The sequence below is a fragment of the Lissotriton vulgaris genome, chromosome 2_1, assembly GCF_964263255.1.
Source record: "Lissotriton vulgaris chromosome 2_1, aLisVul1.2, whole genome shotgun sequence".
Classification (NCBI taxonomy): Eukaryota; Metazoa; Chordata; class Amphibia; order Caudata; family Salamandridae; genus Lissotriton; species Lissotriton vulgaris.
The window spans coordinates 1,025,211,551-1,025,233,187 of NC_141687.1; the positions used below are offsets into that span (position 1 = coordinate 1,025,211,551).

Sequence of the window (21,637 nt, forward strand, 5' to 3'; positions counted from 1 at the left end):
TATCTAAATCACACAATTCTACCATGTGACAACTTGCACATAATTTCCACATAATGCTCCAATACGGTTCAACCATAAATCTAGGACTCATTAGTTTCTTAGGATCCTTCACAATACAGATTTACTAAGCATCCTTCAAACTTATCTGCAACAAAACAAGATACTTTGGACCAGCCTGTTCTATGCAGGTGGACTGTTGCAATCAATTCAACATTTTACAGTTTGCACGTAAAAGAAAACATTTGACATTAGAAAGAAAGCAAAGACGCCTAACATTTGCTAATTGGGATTTCAGCTTTTCCTAGAAATAAAATACACGTGACATGAAACAAGATGGCACCCAAAAGTTAGACATTTTATGTACAGTCCTACCTTGACTATGGTCAATGTAAATATGAATATTGCAAACTAATAGCATTTGTGAGTTTACATGTAAATGTCGATAAAATGTGAAACATTCAATATTGAGGCAAACCTTTTCACGAAGCAAATCTTTTTTGATACAAATCGATTTTTTTACTGAAGGTATGTTGTATTTAAATGATCATCGCGATCACCGCCTCCCATAGACGTGATGCGTGCGTTCCAAGCCTCCTTCTGGAACGAACCACGCCCACCCGGAAGCACGCTGAACAGCGTTTACTCCGTTTAAAATACACCGACCAACCTGGCTCTTTATCTTCGGGGTCCGGTTATGAGGAGAAGCTAGGTGCTGTTGCGGGTGGCGAGCGCTGAGGGCGTGAGTTTACATCTCTGACTCCAGGGTCATGCTACTGCAACCTTTGAGCTAAGTAAAATATGATATCGACCATTTCAAACATCTGCTTCTTTTTCCCTCGCAGGATGTGCCAGGGATGCTCCTACCCCCCTCCCGAGACCCATGGTGCATTTAGCGCCACATTTTAAAGTGAGATTACTTCTTGAGATTATGATGTGTACATGAGGAGGTCACTGACCCTTGGTCCATTGATCACTCCTACTGAGAACCTTCACAGTGATATTTTAACCCCCCCCCCTTCTCTTATTTGTGTAATTTTACACAATTTTAGCACTGTTATGCACTCCACTTCCTAGTGTTAGTGGTATAATCCTCTTCAGGGTTATATGGGTGATGATAATGTTAGTGTTTAGCAAATGACACTGGCTTGCCACAGTTTGGAGCACTTTTGGACAGACTATCAAACTCATACTTATCATTGACATTGTGTTTATGTTGTATGTTTGTTTGTGTCTGTCTGTTTTCCTTTTTACAGGTGCAGATAACATCCTAAATCAGGATTTTTGGGTCTGGACATTTTGTCCTCCCTTTCTCTTTTTTGCACTTTTTTTCACTAATTTTTCTTTTTTCACTTTCACGTCCTCAGGTCAGGGTGGACGATTGGAGAGTCCATACCGCCGGGGTTACACTAGTCCTGATGAATGCCTAGGTAAATTAAAACCAATTAACAGGCTGAAACATGTTGACTGACTAAATATTCTGAATTAAACCAATTCATTACCTTTGGCTGTAAATTCAGACACATAAAACCAATTTTAACTGTGTTTTAGGGATCTACCAATAAGAACATTTTTTGGAGATACCCTTTAGACACTTTAAATTTATCTCCCTCACTGCACGCCCTATCACACAACCTGCTCCGCAGTCTCCTGGCGTCGTAGCACACCGAGGAGGCACTCGGCCTCCGAGGTGGGGCCCTATGATGAAGCATGACACTGACTAGGTCGGTGTGTGAGGGATTTCTTATCCTCCCAAATTGGGTTGGCCAACTTGTTCTTTACATGGCTCGTCTCTGTGGCTTTTGAGACACATGTAACCTCTCTTTTATTGTTGTATATCCTTCACCGGGGACAAAGTGAGTGTTTCTCAATCTCCCTGTCTCTCCCTTTGTTTCTTCATATTTAAATGATGGCAGCAACAAAGGACTAGTCACCTTTCTGAGAAACATGGGTTCATTTTGGGATCCTGTTCCTGTCCTATCATCACTGAGCGCTTGGAGCGCTAGACGTGTGGGTAGGTCTACGTACTACCGCTGCCTGCACAAGAGGCATCATACCTCACTGGGCAGCCCCACGGGAACAGACTGCGGGGCCCACTAGGGACACTCCTTGGGTCACCCCGCTAGAGCAGGACCTTCTGGCCTGCCTCCTTACTGACCCAGAGAGGTTGTATCTTTCTCCTCTTATTATTATATATATATATTTTGTTGTTGTTTTTTAGTCACCGTGTAGTACTGAGCACTTGAGGTCCTGAAGAATTGCCAGTCAGGCAAGAAACATGTCGACCGATTTAGAGGGTTGAGGTAGTCCGCTGTGCCCCTTGCAGTCCCTATCTCCCCTCCCACCCTTTTAACAAAGGGAGTCAGCCACGCGAATAAAAGTGTTTGTGGACTGACCCACCTTCTTTTAAACCACCACCCCCTCACGACTACACCTTCACCAGACCCCTCACACACACACTCAACCATTGGCTGGAACAAAAGAACTCCAACAAAGAGCGCCTCTTTGGCGCCCGTCGGACATTGCAGCGCCAGTCTGACGAGGAGCAGGGGACCAATCATGAAGCATGACATCTAGCTCACTGGGTGTGTGAGGTCTTCTAGTTCCAACAAGGGAACATTCTGTCCCCTGCCTATGCTCTCCTCCCTTAAACACACACGTTGTTATCTTCCCCCGGGGAACTTTGTACTTTTGTGATATATGGTTGACTGGACATGTACACTGGACCCCGTTAAATATTGTCCACATGGTGTTCCCATTTTTGTATTGAAAAGATTTTAATGACCAGGGAACCAGGCAGGGGTTGCTAGTCTCTCCCCTGCTCTTGGCACTCTTCATTGTTCTAGCAGGCAATTAGAATTAGGATGATAAAAAGTGGATTATCTGCCTTCCTGGTGAGCCAAAGCAGAGCTATATGACGACAATATAATGCTGTATTTAAGTAGTTGACCTGGTTAACGGTGAGAGAGCACTGAGACTCATTTCACAGCTTTCAAAAGTCACAGGAGATAGATTCGATTGAAATGAGATCAAAGGCCTATTAATGACTACTATACCAACTGAACCCAGTTCCAAAACTAATGACCCATCTTTATCTAGCCTTGAACAAAACGTACCTGGTTAAAGGCGCTTTGTAATTTTCTGCTTCACATGTTAAATTATTAATCAAATACAGAATTGTGTGCAACACACTGCCTGGAGTTCTGGCAGGTCTTCAGATTATGACGGAATATCTCCACAAATAAATGGATCAAGCAAACTCCCTAGCATTTGCCCCTGTTGTTAAGTGAGAGAACAGGAGGTGAAGGTTTTGCTCAGAGCAAGCTGAGCAGCTTGCCCTGAGCAGGTTCTCCACTAGCGCCACAAAAACATCAGAAAACCATGCACAAGAAGAAAGCTCAAGCAGTACTGTGGGTTAACTAACAGAGTGTCGGGGTTCCACCTACTCTCCTAGGTTTCTCACAGTGCTCTATTGATAGCCACAGTGGGGAGTATCTACTGAACTGGCTTTTAGAGTCGTGTTCCTGTATATAAATTCTAAAAAGCAAGAAAGAACACAAACAAGTGTAAAAGTAAGAAAAGAACAAGAGCATGAATAGAATGAAGCATAAAAGCATCTCCAGGAATGTGTGCGTAGAGAACCTCAGACATGCACTAAAGCTGTAGGTTGTGGACTTTCCTTTTCAATACAGGTAGATTCGAACAAATGTATGCAATGTCTGTGTTGCATGTATTTGTGCTGTGTGTGTGTGTGTGTGCCTGTGGGGCAGTTTGTGGTATGTGTGCTTGTTTGGTCTGTTTTATCTGTGCACTAATTTCTGCCTGTAGTTTTGTCAGTGTGTGCATTCACTGCAGGAAAGTCAGACCTGTTGTCTTTGTTGATACTGCACATACGGTTTTGTATGTGTCATAGCTCTATCTTAATTCTATTTATGTGAACTTCAATGTCAACCAATAAGACACACATTTAACTACAGCATGCATTCAAAACATTGTGCCATTTGTATGTGGATAGCATAAGCACATTTTCTGCACAGCTCACAGCTGTGAATTAGCCGTTTTTAATCAATTCATGCTTTACTCTGCAGAATGCCCTTCCTCCATGTGGATTCAGTTTAGAGGTGGCTGTTACACTCTTCTTCCAGCAGCATTGACGAACACATTTGGTATCGATAAAGCACGAGAACTTTGCAAAGGTATTGGTGCAACTTGTTTTCACATCACTATGATCCCTTCTCTGAAGTTGTTGACCTTGCAAGAATCATGATCTCATTTTACTTGGTTCTTTTAAAATGTACTCAGATTTTCTTCATTGTTTTATAGTCTGAGATGTTCCATTTGCTGCTCACTTTCTTCATCCTTGCTAAATTTTATTCACTCTATTCCCTGCAAGTACAGTTGAGATGTCATGAGTGATCTCATCAGCGTTATCACCTGACCTTTCATGGATGATGTAATATGTGTGGTCATAAGCAGTGCATTGGGGGGTGTGAATTAAAGTTGCTCAGGTAACTATAACTGCAGAATTTCTTTGGTTGTGTGTGTTTAAAATCTAAACCAAATTATAATGTCCATTTAACCTTTGTTTTTTTCAGTGAATTTCTAAGGTTTTTTTTTTAATTCTATTTCTTAACTGTAATGTTCCTGTAACCTTTTGTTGTTCATTGAATTCATGCATTTTATTTCATTATAAATTGTACTGGAATTAGACCCATACATTCAATTGACTAATTTACATTTTCACAAGTTCCTGAATACATATCATTCACACATTCATTCATATTATATATTTAAAAAATAAAAATAGAAAAATTAAGGTAAGGTAACTTATGTAGTCTTTCTATAAATGCAGTGCAACAAGTCTTTCTTATTTTTAAAATTCATTGTATGGATCCATTCATAATCAAAAGCACACATTGGACACTAAAACAACATCACATTTAATACAAACATGTTTTTGCAATTTCTATAAATGTATCGCTGTCTGTGTGTGGTTGTGTGAGTGGATGTGTGAGTGACTGTATGGGTGTGTGAGTGGCTCTATCGGTTTGTGAGTGGGTGTGTGAGGGGCTGTGTGGGTGTGTAAGTGTGGGAGTGGGTGTGGTTGTGTTGGTAAGTACGTTAGTGTGTGAGAGGCTTTGTGAGTGGATTTGTGGATCTGTGAATGTGTGTGTAAGTGGCTGTATGGGCATGTGAGTGGGTGTGTGAGTAGTAGGGTGAGTGTGTTAGTGGATGTGTGAGTGGCTGTATGGGTCTGTGAGTGGTTGTGTCGGTGTGTAAGTGAGTGAGAATTGAGTGTATGAGTAGGTGTGTGGGTCTGTGAGTGGGTGTATGTGTTTTTTTAATTGGGGTCTGATCTGCCACAGAGCATACAGGGGGTGGATCTGTGGACCCTTGCACATTAGAATAACATTGCTGGACAATTGCTTGCCCTTGACGGGTCCTTCAAAGTCCTCTTTATCAGTTCCATGGGGTCAGAGTACCTAAAACCTGACCCCTTCTACACTTTATTTCCTCCCCTGGGAACCTCATATCAATGCCCAAAATGGCAGCTGCAACTTTCCTCTCAGGCTATGGGCAGCCAATCATGGCATTGCTGTTGACATGTGGCTCCACTGATCTGTCGGGGTTTATCCACAGTGGATCCTCCTCTCTAGATATACATAAATCTTTTTACTTTAATAACTATGAAAATAATGAACAACACCAAATTACAAAAAGTCCTGTTTCTGGATCAAGATCTAGCTTTCTGCCAACTTTGATGTCATTATGTTCAGCGATTCGGGCTGCAGTTATGTGTATACTCCCTATTGGAAATGTAATAGGGAAAATTGGTACCCCCCCCTTTTTTTACAGCTCCCACTTCATGGATCACCCAGAAGCTTTCCAGACAGCAACTGAGGTGACAGGCAAACTAGTTTTGAAAAATTTGTAAAGATTCATCAAGTGGTGCCAAAGATATATATCAAGTTAAGTTACAAAATGGGGTAACCCAGTATCCCTATGAACCTGGGCAGTAATACAGTTATTATAAACAAACGGTTCATTCGGGCGCATTACATTTCTTTACTTGTCTCTTATTATTGCACACAATATTATTCAATCATTTCAAAAAGACAAAATCAAAGCTCAATTATTAAATAAAGTAAAAGAAGATGAGAATCCAAACCATTTGCGATATTGCAAGATACTTTATAAATTAACTTCATTTATAAATTCTTTCATTTGAAAAAGTACAGGCGTTAAATATATGGCAATTGGTGCTCAGTGAAATTTGTGCCAGTGCATTATACTATATATACAATTTCCAGTATGGTGAGGAACAAAAGGCGGTGGGGGGAGGGGGGTGGGGGGGTGGGAGAAGGGATGTGACCAATATTTCTATCACAACAAATGTTATCTGTACACTACAATCATTAGTCTTCAGTACAGATTCCTTAGAGAATTGGTTCAACTGTGGTAAATTAATTAATTACCCTGTCAGAATTTCTATACATTAATAAGAATCATGCATATAATGAGAGGCAGAGTCCGTGGTGTTCGATTCAGAAGGGCTTTAATTCAGTAACTCGAGTTAAGGGAGAATCGGGTTCCATCACCACTAGGGATCAGGAAGGATCGTCATCTGAATCTTTATTCACAGAACACAATATATATAGTTAAAACATACATTGACTTGGATAGAGAAGGCGGAGCGCTCCAGGCGGAGCAAGTGAAAGAGAGAGATAAGAGCACATGGGCGTGAAAGAAGGCGTACATGTGGGTGTTCACTTGATGTGTCATAGGTGTGTCATAGGTGGGTGGATACATGGAGGGGGTCTGCATGGTCGCAGGAACCTTTACCCTACTTGTGCGCGCAAAATTGGTCATGACGTGGAATTGACGTATAACTGGGGGAAGCTGGGGGGAGCTGACTTTCGTGCTAGTAGAGGAGTCTTGGATGTCAGGACGACCTGCACTTCTGATATTATCTGATATCTTGAGTTTGGAGGATGTATTATCTGACTTAAAGGTCGCTGGAGCAAAGGCTGCTCATCACTAAATGCTAGTGTGTGCCTATATTTCTTCGTGCATTGCGTGGGGCCATGGGCCTTCTATGGATTCGGGTTCTGTAAATCACTTGGATGGAGACAGAAAGGCTAGGCCCTATCTTCTGCAGGCGGAATATGTTTACTCCTTTCATTAGACAGGAATGTGTTTCTGTGGAGCAGAGCAGATAACTGTAGGCAAAATACTGTCTTGGCGGGCCAGGCTGGGCACCTCTTGGCTGAGCAGGAAGTATGTGAGAGGTCAGGATACATAGCTAAACTGCAGCTTTCAGAGTGTCAGGAGGCTTGGAGCCTGAATTCGGGTCCTGGCTCGGCTGTGCCACAAAAGAGTTCATCTCGACATTTAAACGTGTACCATGCAAATGCATTGGCAACATAGGCCTCAGTGCAGAATTAACGTTTCATTCATGGAGGGCCTGATAACTGACATGCTAACATTGGACGGAAATGCAGAGGCATTATTATTACAGGCATGAGAAGGGAATTGCATGATGACATGGACATACACTGGGTATATGTACATACATAGGGTGCATGTAGGGGACACACTGGCCACGTAAAATTTCTATTTCCTCATTCCCTCCTTGTTCCCTACTGTGCCCTTCAGGACACATCTATATTCATGATACCATATATCTGATCATACAGCATCATTTGCTCGTCTTTATTCTTTTGTACACGTGGACGTGGGCAGGGAATACAGGCAGTGGCACACAAGCCGCAAATCGCTGGGCCACATTGCAGACAGAGACAGCAACTGAATATAGCTAGTAGTATTATTCTTAGGAACGACAGTACTTTCCATCCCCAAGCTGATATTACACTCCAGAGCCAACCGGACCAAGTCCATGTGCCTGGATTTTGATGTATCTCGTGAGCTATCTTATGGAGTCTTGTTATTGCTGCGTATACGGATGGCGCGTTATTTGGAATAAACACACAACAACTGGAGCCGATCACTCTACAAGCCCCGCCCCTATCTGCCAGGATGACGTCAAGAACAAGGCGATTCTGAAGAACAACAAGTCTCATAGCAGACTGCTCCTCAGTCAAGTTAGCCAGGGCAGAAGTAGTCTCATTCACTACTGCTTCAAGTGTTCTTGTTAACCTGCGTATTAATTTACTGTTTTGGATGGGACCTATGAAGAAAAAGAATCCTTTATTGAAATCTGTATATTGCTCCAAAGCTGTCTCAGTCTGATCGACAACTGGGGATTCGGTCTCCCTCTTGAGTCTAACATGTACTAGTCGGGAATCTCTATGATAATGGGATGGGGCTAGAAAGACAGGTGGCAGTAGGAACGCTATATAACACTCCCACCCCAGTCTAAGGGCAGGCGTACATAGGCTGTCTGACCGCAAATGAAATAGGAATGGCGGGAAGCTTTAAAAGTAGACTTTCCTTTATCATTAAACTCGACCATAGTATTACAATCACTGTGTCCTAAATGCACTGAGCCGTTCTTTCTAACGCATAATTCACCTTTTACTGGTAAGACTGTTATGAACGGTGAACCTGTATTTTTTTCGGACTGGACATTCAGAATCATAAAGTTAAGGGAGACATTTCTTTGGTCGTACACTTCATTTTCTAGATCTGTTCCTTTTCTCTGGGGAAGACCCTCTTTGTCTGGAAAACATGCCTCATTCATTACTTTATTTAAATCTCCCCAAATCCCTTCACTCTGGGAATCTGTGAACTTTCTGTCTTGTGATGACATTAAAGCAAACCATGCTCCGCACAAACCATTGTGCGAGAACGGAAAAGGAAAGAGGGGCAGAACTCCCTTTGTTTTCTGATAAGGTGGGAGTCGGCCACATACCCAGCAATTCGTTACATTGCTGGCCTGATGAGAATGGTGCAACATTCGGATAAAAGTATTGTTGCGCAGTGCTAGTCGATATGATAGTTCATGGGGTGGCAGATCACTGAATGTGTGTTCTACAGTGTCCTTAAAGGGAGAATGTATATGTGAACCAAGAGGAGGAAAGAAAACATGTAGCGTCAAGCTTATACATATAACCAATATACTTAGAAGAAACATAATGATCAGAGTTACTATACATCTGCTGCGTACGGTCTTGCAGTATTTCTCTTTCTTATCTCTCTGTCTACTATTCTGGTCTACGATCTTATACATGTCAGGAACCTGTCTAACCGATTCACCACAGGGTGGACTTAAACAATTAAACACTGTCTGACTTACTAGACCGTAACTTTGACCTGTACTCCTGTTGCGGAGTCTTTTCTAGCAAAGGGGGCTTTGAGTCACTGCTTTCTGGGCAGTCCTTAGTTTCGATTACAGTTCCATGTCCATGGAATCTTTTAACGTGTTGGGCATGGATCCAGCCCTTCCTTCCCTCGACCTTGACGGCGGTCCTCATTGTAAGCAGTACTAACTTCGGTGCTCGCCAGCGGGGCTCGAGATTACTTGAACGATCAAAATTCTGCACTAACACTGTATCTCCAGGAACGATGGAGTGTTCTTTAACTTGGGTGTTGTCGGGAAAGGCGGCTGCAACCTGTGAACGACAAGAGAGGAGTGCAGACATCAAGGAAGCCAGGTAATCTGTCAGCATATTACTGTCAACATCGGTAATTCTCTTTGGCATAGGTGTACCCCACATATTCGGTGGTCTACCAAAAACCACCTCGTAAGGGGACAGTCCTGTTCTGGAATGAGCTACCATACGCATGTAAAAGAGGGCAACCGGCAAGGCTACCATCCAATCCACGCCTTTTTCTGCACAGACTTTCGCAAATTTTGTCTTAAGTGTCTGATTGTGTCTCTCTACAAGGCCTGCTGCCTCTGGGTGTCGTACACAATGGAATCCCTCTGTCTTATTGCTAGGGCTGTTGCTGCAACTGATTTCAGGCACGCAGGCAGAGCCTGGGCCACTGGATCCAATGTACTAGAAAAATAAGCACAAGGCTTGTGTTTTCCTGCTTGATCTTGTGTAAGGACAGATAATGCTGTACCTTCTCGTTCAGTGACAAAAAGCGTACAAGACTTGCTGTAACAAGGAGTCGCTAAAACTGGTGCTTGACATAGAGCTTTTTTCAATTCTTCAAATGCAAGTGTATGTTCTTGTGTCCAAGGGAGGACAGTCGAAGACGCTGCCTCCTGTGTTGTTAACTGTATGAGTGGCTTTGCTAGATATGCATACTGGGGAATCCATTGTCTGCAGTAAGAAGTGAGGCCAATGAAGGCCCGTACTTCCTTTTGTGTCTTGGGCTGTGAAAGATTTGAAATTAACTGAATGCGGTCTTGTGTCAGCTGTCTACCCCTCTTGGACAGCAAGTGTCCAAGGTACACCACTTGCTGTGCACAGAATTGCAACTTTGAAGGGGACACTTTGTGCCCTTTGTCTGCCAGAAAGTATAAGACTGTCAGTGATGCACGTTCGCAGTCTCGTTCTGTACGTGCTGTGATCAGGATATCGTCCACGTATTGGAGCAATGCGGTGTTGGCAGGCATGTGAATACTGTTTAGTTGTCTTTTCAATGCTTGACTATAAATACTAGGACTTTCTGTGAATCCTTGAGGAGCCCTCGTAAATTTAAAACTGTGTCCATTTAAACAGAATCCGAAAAGGTATTGGCTCTCTGGATGTATTGGGACACTGAAGAAGGCGTTCTTTAGATCGATTACAGTAAAGAACGTCGCTTCGGAATCAATTGCAGTCAGTAATGAAGAAATGTCTGGGACCACTGGGTATTGGGGTATTATGCATTTGTTCAGTTCTCGAAGGTCAATCACTAGTCTGTAGACTGGTGGTGCATTAGGGTCAGTTCATTTAAGAATAGGGATGACAGGTGAATTACATACATTTGAGTCAGTTTCTACTACCACTCCCTGTGCAATGAGTTCGTCAACAATTTTCAGTAATGCTACTACAGCATCAGGTGGTAACTTGTATTGTCGGATTCGTGGCAGTACTACTCCTTGTTTGAGAGTGACACGGTGTGGCGTAATGTGCATGTAACCTACATCAGTCGGACCTTGTGCCCATAAATGCTGTGGTACATTCTGGAGTCTGGGATCAAAATCTTTCAACACATAATGTCCTTTAAAATCACGTAAAAACAATTGCACTCCTTCCGGAGAACAACAAATTACTGCTCCTAGTTCTTTCAATGTCTTTATACCAAGCAAATTTTGTGGACATGACTTAGTAAGTAACAAGTCTGTAGTACGGGACAATGGACCGACTCCTAGGGAAACTGGCTTTGACACTTCGTTAACAATAGGCTTTCCTGAAAATCCCAGGGAAATATTTTGTGAGCCTGATAGGGGTGCCCCTGGAACCTCGTCGTGACTGATGGTAGTTCTGCTCGCCCCTGTGTCAATCAGAAATTTTCTGTCTTTTCCCAATACACGACTATGTACATAGGGACCCTCTTGATCTACAGGAACCTCAATAAGGGGCAAGCCAACCTCCCTCTCTAGGCTGTTTCATGAATATTGTTGATATTCTGGATAGTCTGATTGTGCGTACTGGTACATTTGTTGCGTGACATGTTGTGTGGCAGCTATTGGTTGCGGTAGGGCTACTGTCTGTTGCGTGTTCTGTGGCGTTTGCGTGTTCTGGGGGGTGCTATTCTGTCTGGGAGGATGCGGTCTTTCCTTTGTCTTGCCTGTAGCTATATTGTGTTTCAGGACAGCACATTCATTTACATAGTGACCTGGTTGCTTGCAATAATTACAGTTCCCTTTAACAGGTGCCGTGCCCTTTTTATGCCCATCAGCTGGTACTGATTGTGCAACTAGCACTTTCATTTTCGTATCTTTCATGCGTCTCTTTTCATGTTCCTGTTCCTCTCTAATTCTGTTCTGGTGGTATTGTAACATTTGCAACATTTGGGAAGGGCTATTTGCTAGCCAGGTACTCTCAACCTTCAGTACTCTATTTTTGATCGGGGGTAAGGAATTCTCTACTAATTTGCTCACAAAAAGATGTGGATACGATTCAATATTTGGCTTAAGGCCACTATTAATAGTAAAACATTTTTCGAATCTAGAATAAAAATCACTAGTGTCTTCATCTGGTTTCTGTTTACATGCTGAAATGGCATCCCAATCTTCCTTTTTAGTAACCAATATTCTTGGCAAGACTTGTATCAATAGTTCAGGTAGTGCTTTAGCTTTTTCCCCAAGACCAACACCAGGGAGCCGGCCTTTATCCTCTGTTTCCAAATCAGCCCAATTTATCTTTTTCTCTCCCACCTCCCAGTCTTTTTCTTTTAGCTTTTCATAAATGCCTGCTGGTAACAGTACCTTTAATAATTTAATGATGTCAGCGTATGTGTAACCCCTATGCGGAGAATGTCTTTTAATTCACGGTGGAATCCCCCCGGGTCTTTATCATGGCAGGGCAGCAACTTTTTCATTTCCAGTATTTCTATTTTCGTCAAGGGCGTGTAAACATATACTCGTTGAAGCTCATTGTTTTCATTTTTGACGGGATGTACCTCTCGTAGGGAGTTCTGTCTGTCTATGTGTAAGATCTTTCTGTCGTGGTGTGGGGCAGGAATCAGGTGCGTGGTCAGAAAAGTCAAGTACTTATGTCGTTGATCTAGAATGACATTAATTAATTCGGTACCTAGGCCTATCCATCTCTCTAGGAATATATCGTCCAGTAATTTATACAAGGGACCGGGATCAGAACGTTGACTCTCGTACAACGTGATCAGATGTTGAACCATGTAAATACCAGCCAAACGCTGTTCTTCCGGGGGAAGGCTCAAAAAGGTCTGAGCCACTACGTCACTGTTATATATGTTAGAATTAGTCACCCATTGAATGGCTGACCGGGCTAGTTCCTGTTCGTGTATAGTGTGGGGTCTACCGCCCCCGCCCCTGCTCGTCTTTTCAGTGCATTCTCGGTAGCTTGGAATAGGTGTTCGAGAGAATATCTTTCTGGTATGGGAGGTCCATGTTTGCTGTAATCGAGGCACTTGGGCCTGTCAAACTATCTTGCTCTGCCTACGTAATTCATTTTATCCACTTCCTCGGTTTCAGGCTCAGCATCATCGGATGCTAAGTCGTCCTCTTTCTCGTCTGACTCTTTCCTGTGTAAGTTTAGAATTTCTTTTCGTATTTTTCTGTACATGCATTCTGTCTTTGCCATTGTATCATGTTTACAGGCAGCTATGTTGTCACTCCAATCAATCATACCTCTAGTTACTCCTTTATCTGGCTGGTCTTGTTCCCTAATCAGACAATTAATTAAAAAACGTAAAATTGCGCGTTGAACCTCCACCTTTCTTTGTTCCATGGCCTCATGTATACTCTCGGGACCCTCCCCCGTTCTAATGAAATGGTATATTTTGTCTAAATTGTCCTTCATGCCTGGTAATGTGATCAGATACTCCGCAGCGCGTCTCAATCGTAGTGAGTACATGGGCATTGGGCCCACACCTGGTACTGGATCGTATATACAATGTGAAATCGTTACATTATGCTTATAGGGTGATGCTGTCATTTGTGGCGTTCGTTGTAATCCTAGCTCTTGCAGCGCTCGTGTTGGTGGCGGTGTTTGCGGTGTGTTTGTGGTCCCCCCTCCCACTGCCCCTTGTCCTAAATCGTCTTTCACTGTCACTGAAGACTGCACTTGTGTGAGCTGATCCTGTGATGCGGGCAGAGGTAGAAAGGGATTGTTGCCAGGAGGAGGAGGAGGAAAACCTGCGTTAACATAATCCGGAGCGGGCTCCTCTAAATAGGAGGAAAGAAAAGCCTCAGCTGCTGTCTGTTTATGACTATGTACTTTGGTCGGGATCAGTGGTGGTGGCAAATTACCGGGTACTTCCGGGGTCACTTTAGCTAGTCCTTCAGCGAGGACGGGATACATGCCTTTGATAAGGGCATTTCTTTCTCTATCTTCTTGTTCTGCCTTGACCCGTTCCCCCTCTTCCTTTAGTTCTTTTTCTCTGGCTTTTTCTGCTGCTTCTTTACTTCTCTCTGCTTTGTGGAATTCTTTCTCTGCTCTCCTATGCGCTTCTTTACGCCATAACTCAATGGCGTCTTTCTGGGACTGTCTAACTTTCTTTTTCCATAGTGCTTCCTCTACTCTCATAATGCAATCAGCATCCCATGTTCCTGAGGCAGGCCATCTATATTTCTCTTCTAAATCCTTCGTGTAATCTACCCATAAGTCTAAAAGCAGTATGGCATCTAGCCCATGCTTCTGGTACATGAAATGACCAGGTGTGTCTCTAGGCAGGACGGGGACTGCCTCTTCGAGTATCCCTTTCCTGGTCCCTATCTGACGTAATTTCGAAAACAGTGGCATGTTGGAACTAACTTGAACGAAAACACAATATGCACAAGAATAGACTGGAAACAACCATTCACACTACAACATTAAAACATTAAAAACAGATACATCCTAACTAGTACATAGGAAAAAACATGATCCTGAGAAACTGTTTACTTTATGTACTGCAAAACAGTACAACCATACCGGTCTCATAAAGAGACACGTCTTTACTGCGTCCACCGAAATGGACACGTCTTTACCATATCTGTGTACCCAGACACGTCTTTACCGGGCTCAAATAAATGAACCCGTCTCTATGCGTTCCCAATAACGGTACTCACCGGGAAGCAGAACTGAAGGCCTCGGAAACTCGATACTGCGTGACTGCTACTGCTGCTGCTGCGCATGCGCCTCGGAACAGGTGGGCCTCGGGATACCTCGGACCTTGCTCTCTCGGCTTGGGCTCTGGTTGGGATGGTCCGCGATCCTCACCGCCTCGTGTGGATGCCTGGTCGCAGTCTCCGTCTCCTCCGTGGGCCTGAGGGAGTAGGCAGGAAGTCCCGCTGTCGTGTACACTTGAAGTCCGTCACGGCTGTAGAAGGGGGCAGGGGGCTGGACCTACATCACCGGCGCGTGGGGAAGGGGACTGGTCCCTATTCGGGCGCCAGATTAATGTGGTAAATTAATTAATTACCCTGTCAGAATTTCTATACATTAATAAGAATCATGCATATAATGAGAGGCAGAGTCCGTGGTGTCCGATTCAGAAGGGCTTTAATTCAGTAACTCGAGTTAAGGGAGAATCGGGTTCCATCACCACTAGGGATCAGGAAGGATCGTCATCTGAATCTTTATTCACAGAACACAATATATATAGTTAAAACATACATTGACTTGGATAGAGAAGGCGGAGCGCTCCAGGCGGAGCAAGTGAAAGAGAGAGATAAGAGCACATGGGCGTGAAAGAAGGCGTACATGTGGGTGTTCACTTGATGTGTCATAGGTGTGTCATAGGTGGGTGGATACATGGAGGGGGTCTGCATGGTCTGCCGGAACCTTTACCCTACTTGTGCGCGCAAAATTGGTCATGACGTGGAATTGACGTATAACTGGGGGAAGCTGGGGGGAGCTGACTTTCGTGCTAGTAGAGGAGTCTTGGATGTCAGGACGACCTGCACTTCTGATATTATCTGATATCTTGAGTTTGGAGGATGTATTATCTGACTTAAAGGTCGCTGGAGCAAAGGCTGCTCATCACTAAATGCTAGTGTGTGCCTATATTTCTTCGTGCATTGCGTGGGGCCATGGGCCTTCTATGGATTCGGGTTCTTTAAATCACTTGGATGGAGACAGAAAGGCTAGGCCCTATCTTCTGCAGGCGGAATATGTTTACTCCTTTCATTAGACAGGAATGTGTTTCTGTGGAGCAGAGCAGATAACTGTAGGCAAAATACTGTCTTGGCAGGCCAGACTGGGCACCTCTCGGCTGAGCAGGAAGTATGTGAGAGGTCAGGGATACATAGCTAAACTGCAGCTTTCAGAGTGTCAGGAGGCTTGGAGCCTGAATTCGGGTCCTGGCTCGGCTGTGCCACAAAAACGAGTTCATCTCGACATTTAAACGTGTACCATGCAAATGCATTGGCAACATAGGCCTCAGTGCAGAATTAACGTTTCATTCATGGAGGGCCTGATAACTGACATGCTAACATTGGACGGAAATGCAGAGGCATTATTATTACAGGCATGAGAAGGGAATTGCATGATGACATGGACATACACGGGGTATATGTACATACATAGGGTGCATGTAGGGGACACACTGGCCACGTAAAATTTCTATTTCCTCACAACAAGATATTGTGTCGACGTTTCAACCCTGTACTAGCGCACTTGAGGCGTCTAGGCGGGTCTTCATCAGGACTGTATGGGGGAGGTGGGGGTGGGAGGCAGCCTAGTGATTAAAAGGGACAACTGTCAGGTTTGGATTTTAGGTCGTATGGTTCAAAAAGACCATAATGATTGGCCTATTCTGCATGCAACTCACCTCCTAGTAAGCCCAGCCGGGCTAACCTGTGGAGGTTGGTGTTTGCTGGTAACTGACTCCAGTAATATCAAGTCCTATTTAGAAAAAAAAGCCTGCTTACTGCTCCTTAGAAGGCTTAAATCAATTGTGAATAAGAGGATTATTATTAAGCGTTGTGTGATATTTCGACCGCTTACCTCTCAGTGGTGTCTGTATTTGCCAAAGAGAGCTGTGTCTGATTAATCGGTATCCGTTTTCCTGCTGGTACTAGAGGAAAAAGTACATGATCAACCATCAGGCACTAGGACTACAAATGAACAAACCACTCATTTGGACAGATGCAAGGCGGGGAGCTTCTTACCTTATTTAAGCTTGGATTGGCCTGCGAGAGTGATTCAAGCAATCCTGCAAGAATGCAAAAGACCGGCGGTGAGATTCGCTCTAACCGCCAGTGTGCTCCTCGTTGCAAGTGTTCGCCTCATCAGTTCCCAACCAGTTATTAACAGTCAGACGAGCGTGAGGACGCTGCTGGTGTGGCGCGTCAGCGGTTGCTAGGCAACCCTTCTACCACTCCAAACATGCCGCGGCAAATCCAGGGGTCATGCCGGAACATCGCGTATTTATTAACCGTAAAGGCTTGTAGGTTAAAAATAAGAATTACCTCACGATCGTGTACACTGCTGGTGTTAGAGGCATCCTAACTTAATAAAAACAAGTCACCCATGTGGACTTGGGGTCTTACTCACTTGGAGTGTAATAATCAGTTAATAACAACGTTGCACAAACATTTATATTGACCTCTTATTGGTGGCTGATTATAACAATTTGTTTGCAGTGGTCTCAACTGGCAAGACTGGAAAGGGGTACCAAATTTACTATGTTTGCAAATACTTCATGCAAACGTGCAGTATAGATGATTGCGCTACTGACGGTGAGGTTCATCTCTGTTGTACAAACTGTGCATCCTAACGTGTGTTTACCATGTTACATTACATCACATTATTCCACATTTAAACCACAAAGTAGTATATTTATGAATTAAATAAACATGGTTAGACAATCGTGCATTTTATACATAGCATTCGTGACCCATATTGAGGCTAAATGTGCCATTTCAGATATAATCATTGCTAACCCTCGTGCCTTTTATCATTGTATTTGTGACAGATATTGTTGCACATTAGACCTTGTCTCAATAAAGGCTATGATTTCAACCAAGCATTAAATGAAATACCTAGATTGAGCTAAACATAACAGTATAATTTGCATAGATCTCAAATAGCCAAATTGGAGTTACAGGGCAGACAATCACACTGCTAGGAGGCCCACTGAGTTTGCGGAGGAACATGTGGGTACGTTGTAAGGTGGTTAAGGTCATAACTGTCCCATTTGTCTTGTGGTTTCCTCGATCTCATTCAACCCATTTAGTAGTGCGTAAAGTGAATAAATCCATCGACATTCTTTATAGTTCATGGAGTGTGTGATGGAACCACCCCTTGGATGTGTGTGTATCTTTTCCAAGACCCACCATTTCATATTGTTGGGTGTGTGGTTATGTGTGGTAAAGTGTCCCACAAGTGGGGCCCCTGTTGTTTTGCATCTTATCCGACTCATGTGCTGTAAGATTCGTGTTTTGACTTTTTGCGTGGTTTGGCACACGTAGATTTTGGCGCAAGGACACAAAATGGCATAAATCCAATTTGTGCTGTTACAGTTTGTGAAGTCTGACAATTTGAATGTCCTGTTATCATGCGTAAAATCATTCCCCTCCTGACATGAGTCACAGGCCTTGCATGATCCACACTTGTAGTGGCCTGTTACAGGTGGAAGACCAATATAATTCCTAAGGTCCATAATTCATAGGATCACAGGATTGCCCCACAGTTAATATTTTATATGCACGGTCATGGGCATGTATTTGCATTAGATAAAAACATATTGCAACTATGCTAGTTTACATTTATTTATTATTAACATGGTCAATGGATGTATCCACAAAATATGTTTGTTTTTGGCATGTAATGCTAATTCTGTCATGTTAAAGCACAACCAAAAGACACAGAGGCGTAAGGGGATAAGAAATAGTCTTTTGAGCGGACAAAAAGATAATATTGGCAATAGGTCACATGACTTCATAGCTCTGATAAAGTCTAAAAGCGTCTCTGAGCATTTATGTTTTCCAGGCCTTTTTGTGCGGTTAAAAATTATGTTCAGTAAGAAAGCGTTTTAGTCTCAACAGATAAATGAAGGATTTGTTTAAATTGATCGATCTTGGGCATCTTGTTCGATGGTATGGTACTACCTGGTTGGGAAACCTCCTAGTTGACTCTCAATAAAGGACCTTGTGAACCTGACGTAAGATCTTAAATTAAGTCCTCTGATTTGTCGGCAATGGGGTTCATTATGTTTGAAGCCATTTATAGAGTGGACCTTATGGTCCTGTACTCTTTGGAGTTTGCTCATAGTCTTTAAAGGAAGACCCCATATATTCTGCTACAATTCTTGTAGAGGGCCTCCCCGACTATTATAAGGGCATTCATTTAGGGCAAAAGCAGTAACAAGATTCTAAGAAGGGGTCTGGCAGTGTGATGCAGTTTTGGTGACACTGCTGTCCTGAGGATTCAGTAACAAATTGCCATCAGTTTGAGGGGCCAATGATGGCAACCCCATGAAAGGAAGCCAGACAAAAGGAAGCATGGCAGGATCATTAGCTTAGAGAAGAAGGTTTCTGTTTGGCAGGTTATAACGTGGAGCAAATTTTGTTTCATTCTGTTTTCTACACTTGTAGTACTGTCCATCGCTTTCTGATCATCCCATTGGATCTTCAGAGATTTTGATTAGCAATTATGTGTCATCTATCTATATGTGGTATTATATATTAAGTCTCTGAAATATGTTTGTGAGAGGTATTGTGTGGACATTGAACTACAAAGTAGACAGTGCCTACCCCTACTATTAGACAGAACAAGCATTGGCATAGCCAATAGGTCTCGCCTTTAGGACCTTGTGTTTAGACATGCAACAGTTGATGCTGTTGCACCAAGGATATTGTGCTGCATAACTAAATACTTACAAGGTCCCAAAAGTGAGACCTATTTGCTATGCCAATGCTTGTTCTTAAAGGAAAATGGAATGTATTTAAAAAAAGAAAAATTAAACGTTTACTTTTCATTTTTTAAGGCTAAGTAGTGATCCCTGGGACCCCTGCTTGCCCTTAAAAAATATTTTCACCTGCATTTACAAAGGGGAAGGGATCCCATTGGGACCCCTTCCCATTTGCGAGTGCTTTACCACCCTCTTGAAGAGGAAGGTAAATTGTGAGTGTTTTGCAACCGCAATTGCATTCGCAAAACATTCTTACATAGGCCTCTGACCTGCTATTAGGAAGGGATGCCCTTGGAATGCCCCTTCCTAATAGCAACTCGCAATTCCTATTTAACAAGTCGCAAAAAAAATGTGACTCGCTAAATTGGATTGTACATGGCCCTCTTCAATTTTGCATGCGCAAAAGGGTCGCAAACATGTTTGTGCATGTAAAATTGGGTCGTCCATCTGGCCCCAAGAGAGTAAATACCAAATAGAGGGATTGAATGTGGGCAGACCAAATGTGGCGTGTCACTTTGAGATTGCCTTTTTCAGTCTCTGTCAAGGATATGTCCAGCCATCCACATTGGGCTCTTCATTCATTATTTAAAACCCGGGATCCTGATATTCTCTACCAGTTCACCTACCTATGTGTTTGCTGGAGTCTTTCCTTAATTTATCTCTTCCCATCAATAAACTTTTGTTACTCCCATATTTGAATGCATAATGTTAGTTCAAGCTTTCTCAGCCAAAAACGTCTTGCTGTAATCTCTTATATGATAGACAAAGTTACGATAAAGGATGTGCTTTTCCCTTGTGAATCTTAAAGGTAATATTCTAAATAAATTAAAGTGTTATTTGACTCTTTTCTAAATATTACCACTACAAACACCGCTCTCCCTCTTCCCTTTTGTGTCTGACTCTTGGTGATTTAATGGATACAATTCCTCCAATTGTTTTGATCAGTAACAGAATTCTTTAAATCTTAAAGATTCTTGTTTGTATCATTCTTGACTGCGTCTAACCACCATGATCTTGGTCTTCCTCTTTTCCATTTTCCTTCCATCATTCCCAACATAATGTTTTTTTGAAGGAGTCTTCTCTACTCATTATGTTGCCAAAATATTTTAGCATCATTTTTTTCATAAACTATTCTAGGAAAAGTTTCAGCTTGATTTGGTCAATAATTAATTTCTTAATTCTTCTAGCAGTCCATGGGATAGGCTAAAGCCTTCTCAAGCACCAGAGTTAAAAAATAAAAAAAAACAATTCATCAATGACCATTAGGTCAAGCATTCGAGATCTCTTGTATATACTTTGGTATATACTTATATGTGTATGTACTTTGTGGGCTCTGGGGATTAGACCTAGGACTTGTCTGCTACCGCTTAGTGACTTTTGTTTCTGTTCAACTGCCTCTATTTAACTGTCTTGATAGAAAACGAGCAGTAGAGGTCAGTAAAATATCAGACCTGCTTTCTGCTGAGGGACTTCTTTTACATTTTCTTGCAACTGCCTCTATTTAACTGTCTTGATAGAAAACGACCAGCAGAGGTCAGTAAAATACCAGAATCACTTTAGTATTCTCTAGATTCCAGTCCATAGAAATTGTCTTCTACGAGCACCTGTAGATAATAATATTTTTTTAAAATCTTGTATTTTCAGTGATATGACCACGAAAGACCTGATTGTATATTAAAAACCGAGCTTTTTGGACTATAACATTTCTCACTGAAAGACAACATGTCTCTCCATGTGTTCCCATACCTGGCGTGTCAGGCAGTTTGGTGCTTATTTTCCCTCCATGTTTAAGAACAGTAGATGTTTCAGCACCCAGGCTAATGTGCTGCATAGCTAAATATATATAAGGTCCCAAAGGCGAGACCGATTGCATTGCGAATGCTTGTTTTTATTAGTTATCCACCTTTCACATTCATACATTGATACAGGAAAGGCCATTGCTTTGATGATTCGTATCTTTGTTGTCTGTGAGATGCCTTTCCTCTTTATCACTTTGTTCAGGTTTGTCATTGCTTTTCTTTCCAGTAGTAGCTGTCTTCTGGCTCTAGGGCTACAGTTGCCATCTTGACTTAGCTGCGATCCTCAGAAAATGAAGTCTTTGACGAATTCGATTTCTTGATTGTCAATTCTTAGACTTTGTAAGATTCCTGTTGACTTGATTTTAGTCTTTATTTTACATTTAGCTTTATTCCAGCTGTAGCCT

At 42.6% G+C, this 21,637-nt stretch overlaps 1 protein-coding gene across 1 annotated transcript in view; it reads left to right on the plus strand.

The window, feature by feature from the left end:
• The window catches only part of CD302 (CD302 molecule), a 162,217-nt gene that overhangs the window by 22,706 nt on the left and 117,874 nt on the right, over positions 1-21,637 (plus strand). The window contains exon 2 of the mRNA XM_086956637.1: positions 4,086-4,193. Within this exon, the coding sequence (XP_086812763.1) occupies positions 4,086-4,193 (108 nt within the window). The remainder of the gene's footprint in view (positions 1-4,085; positions 4,194-21,637) is intronic.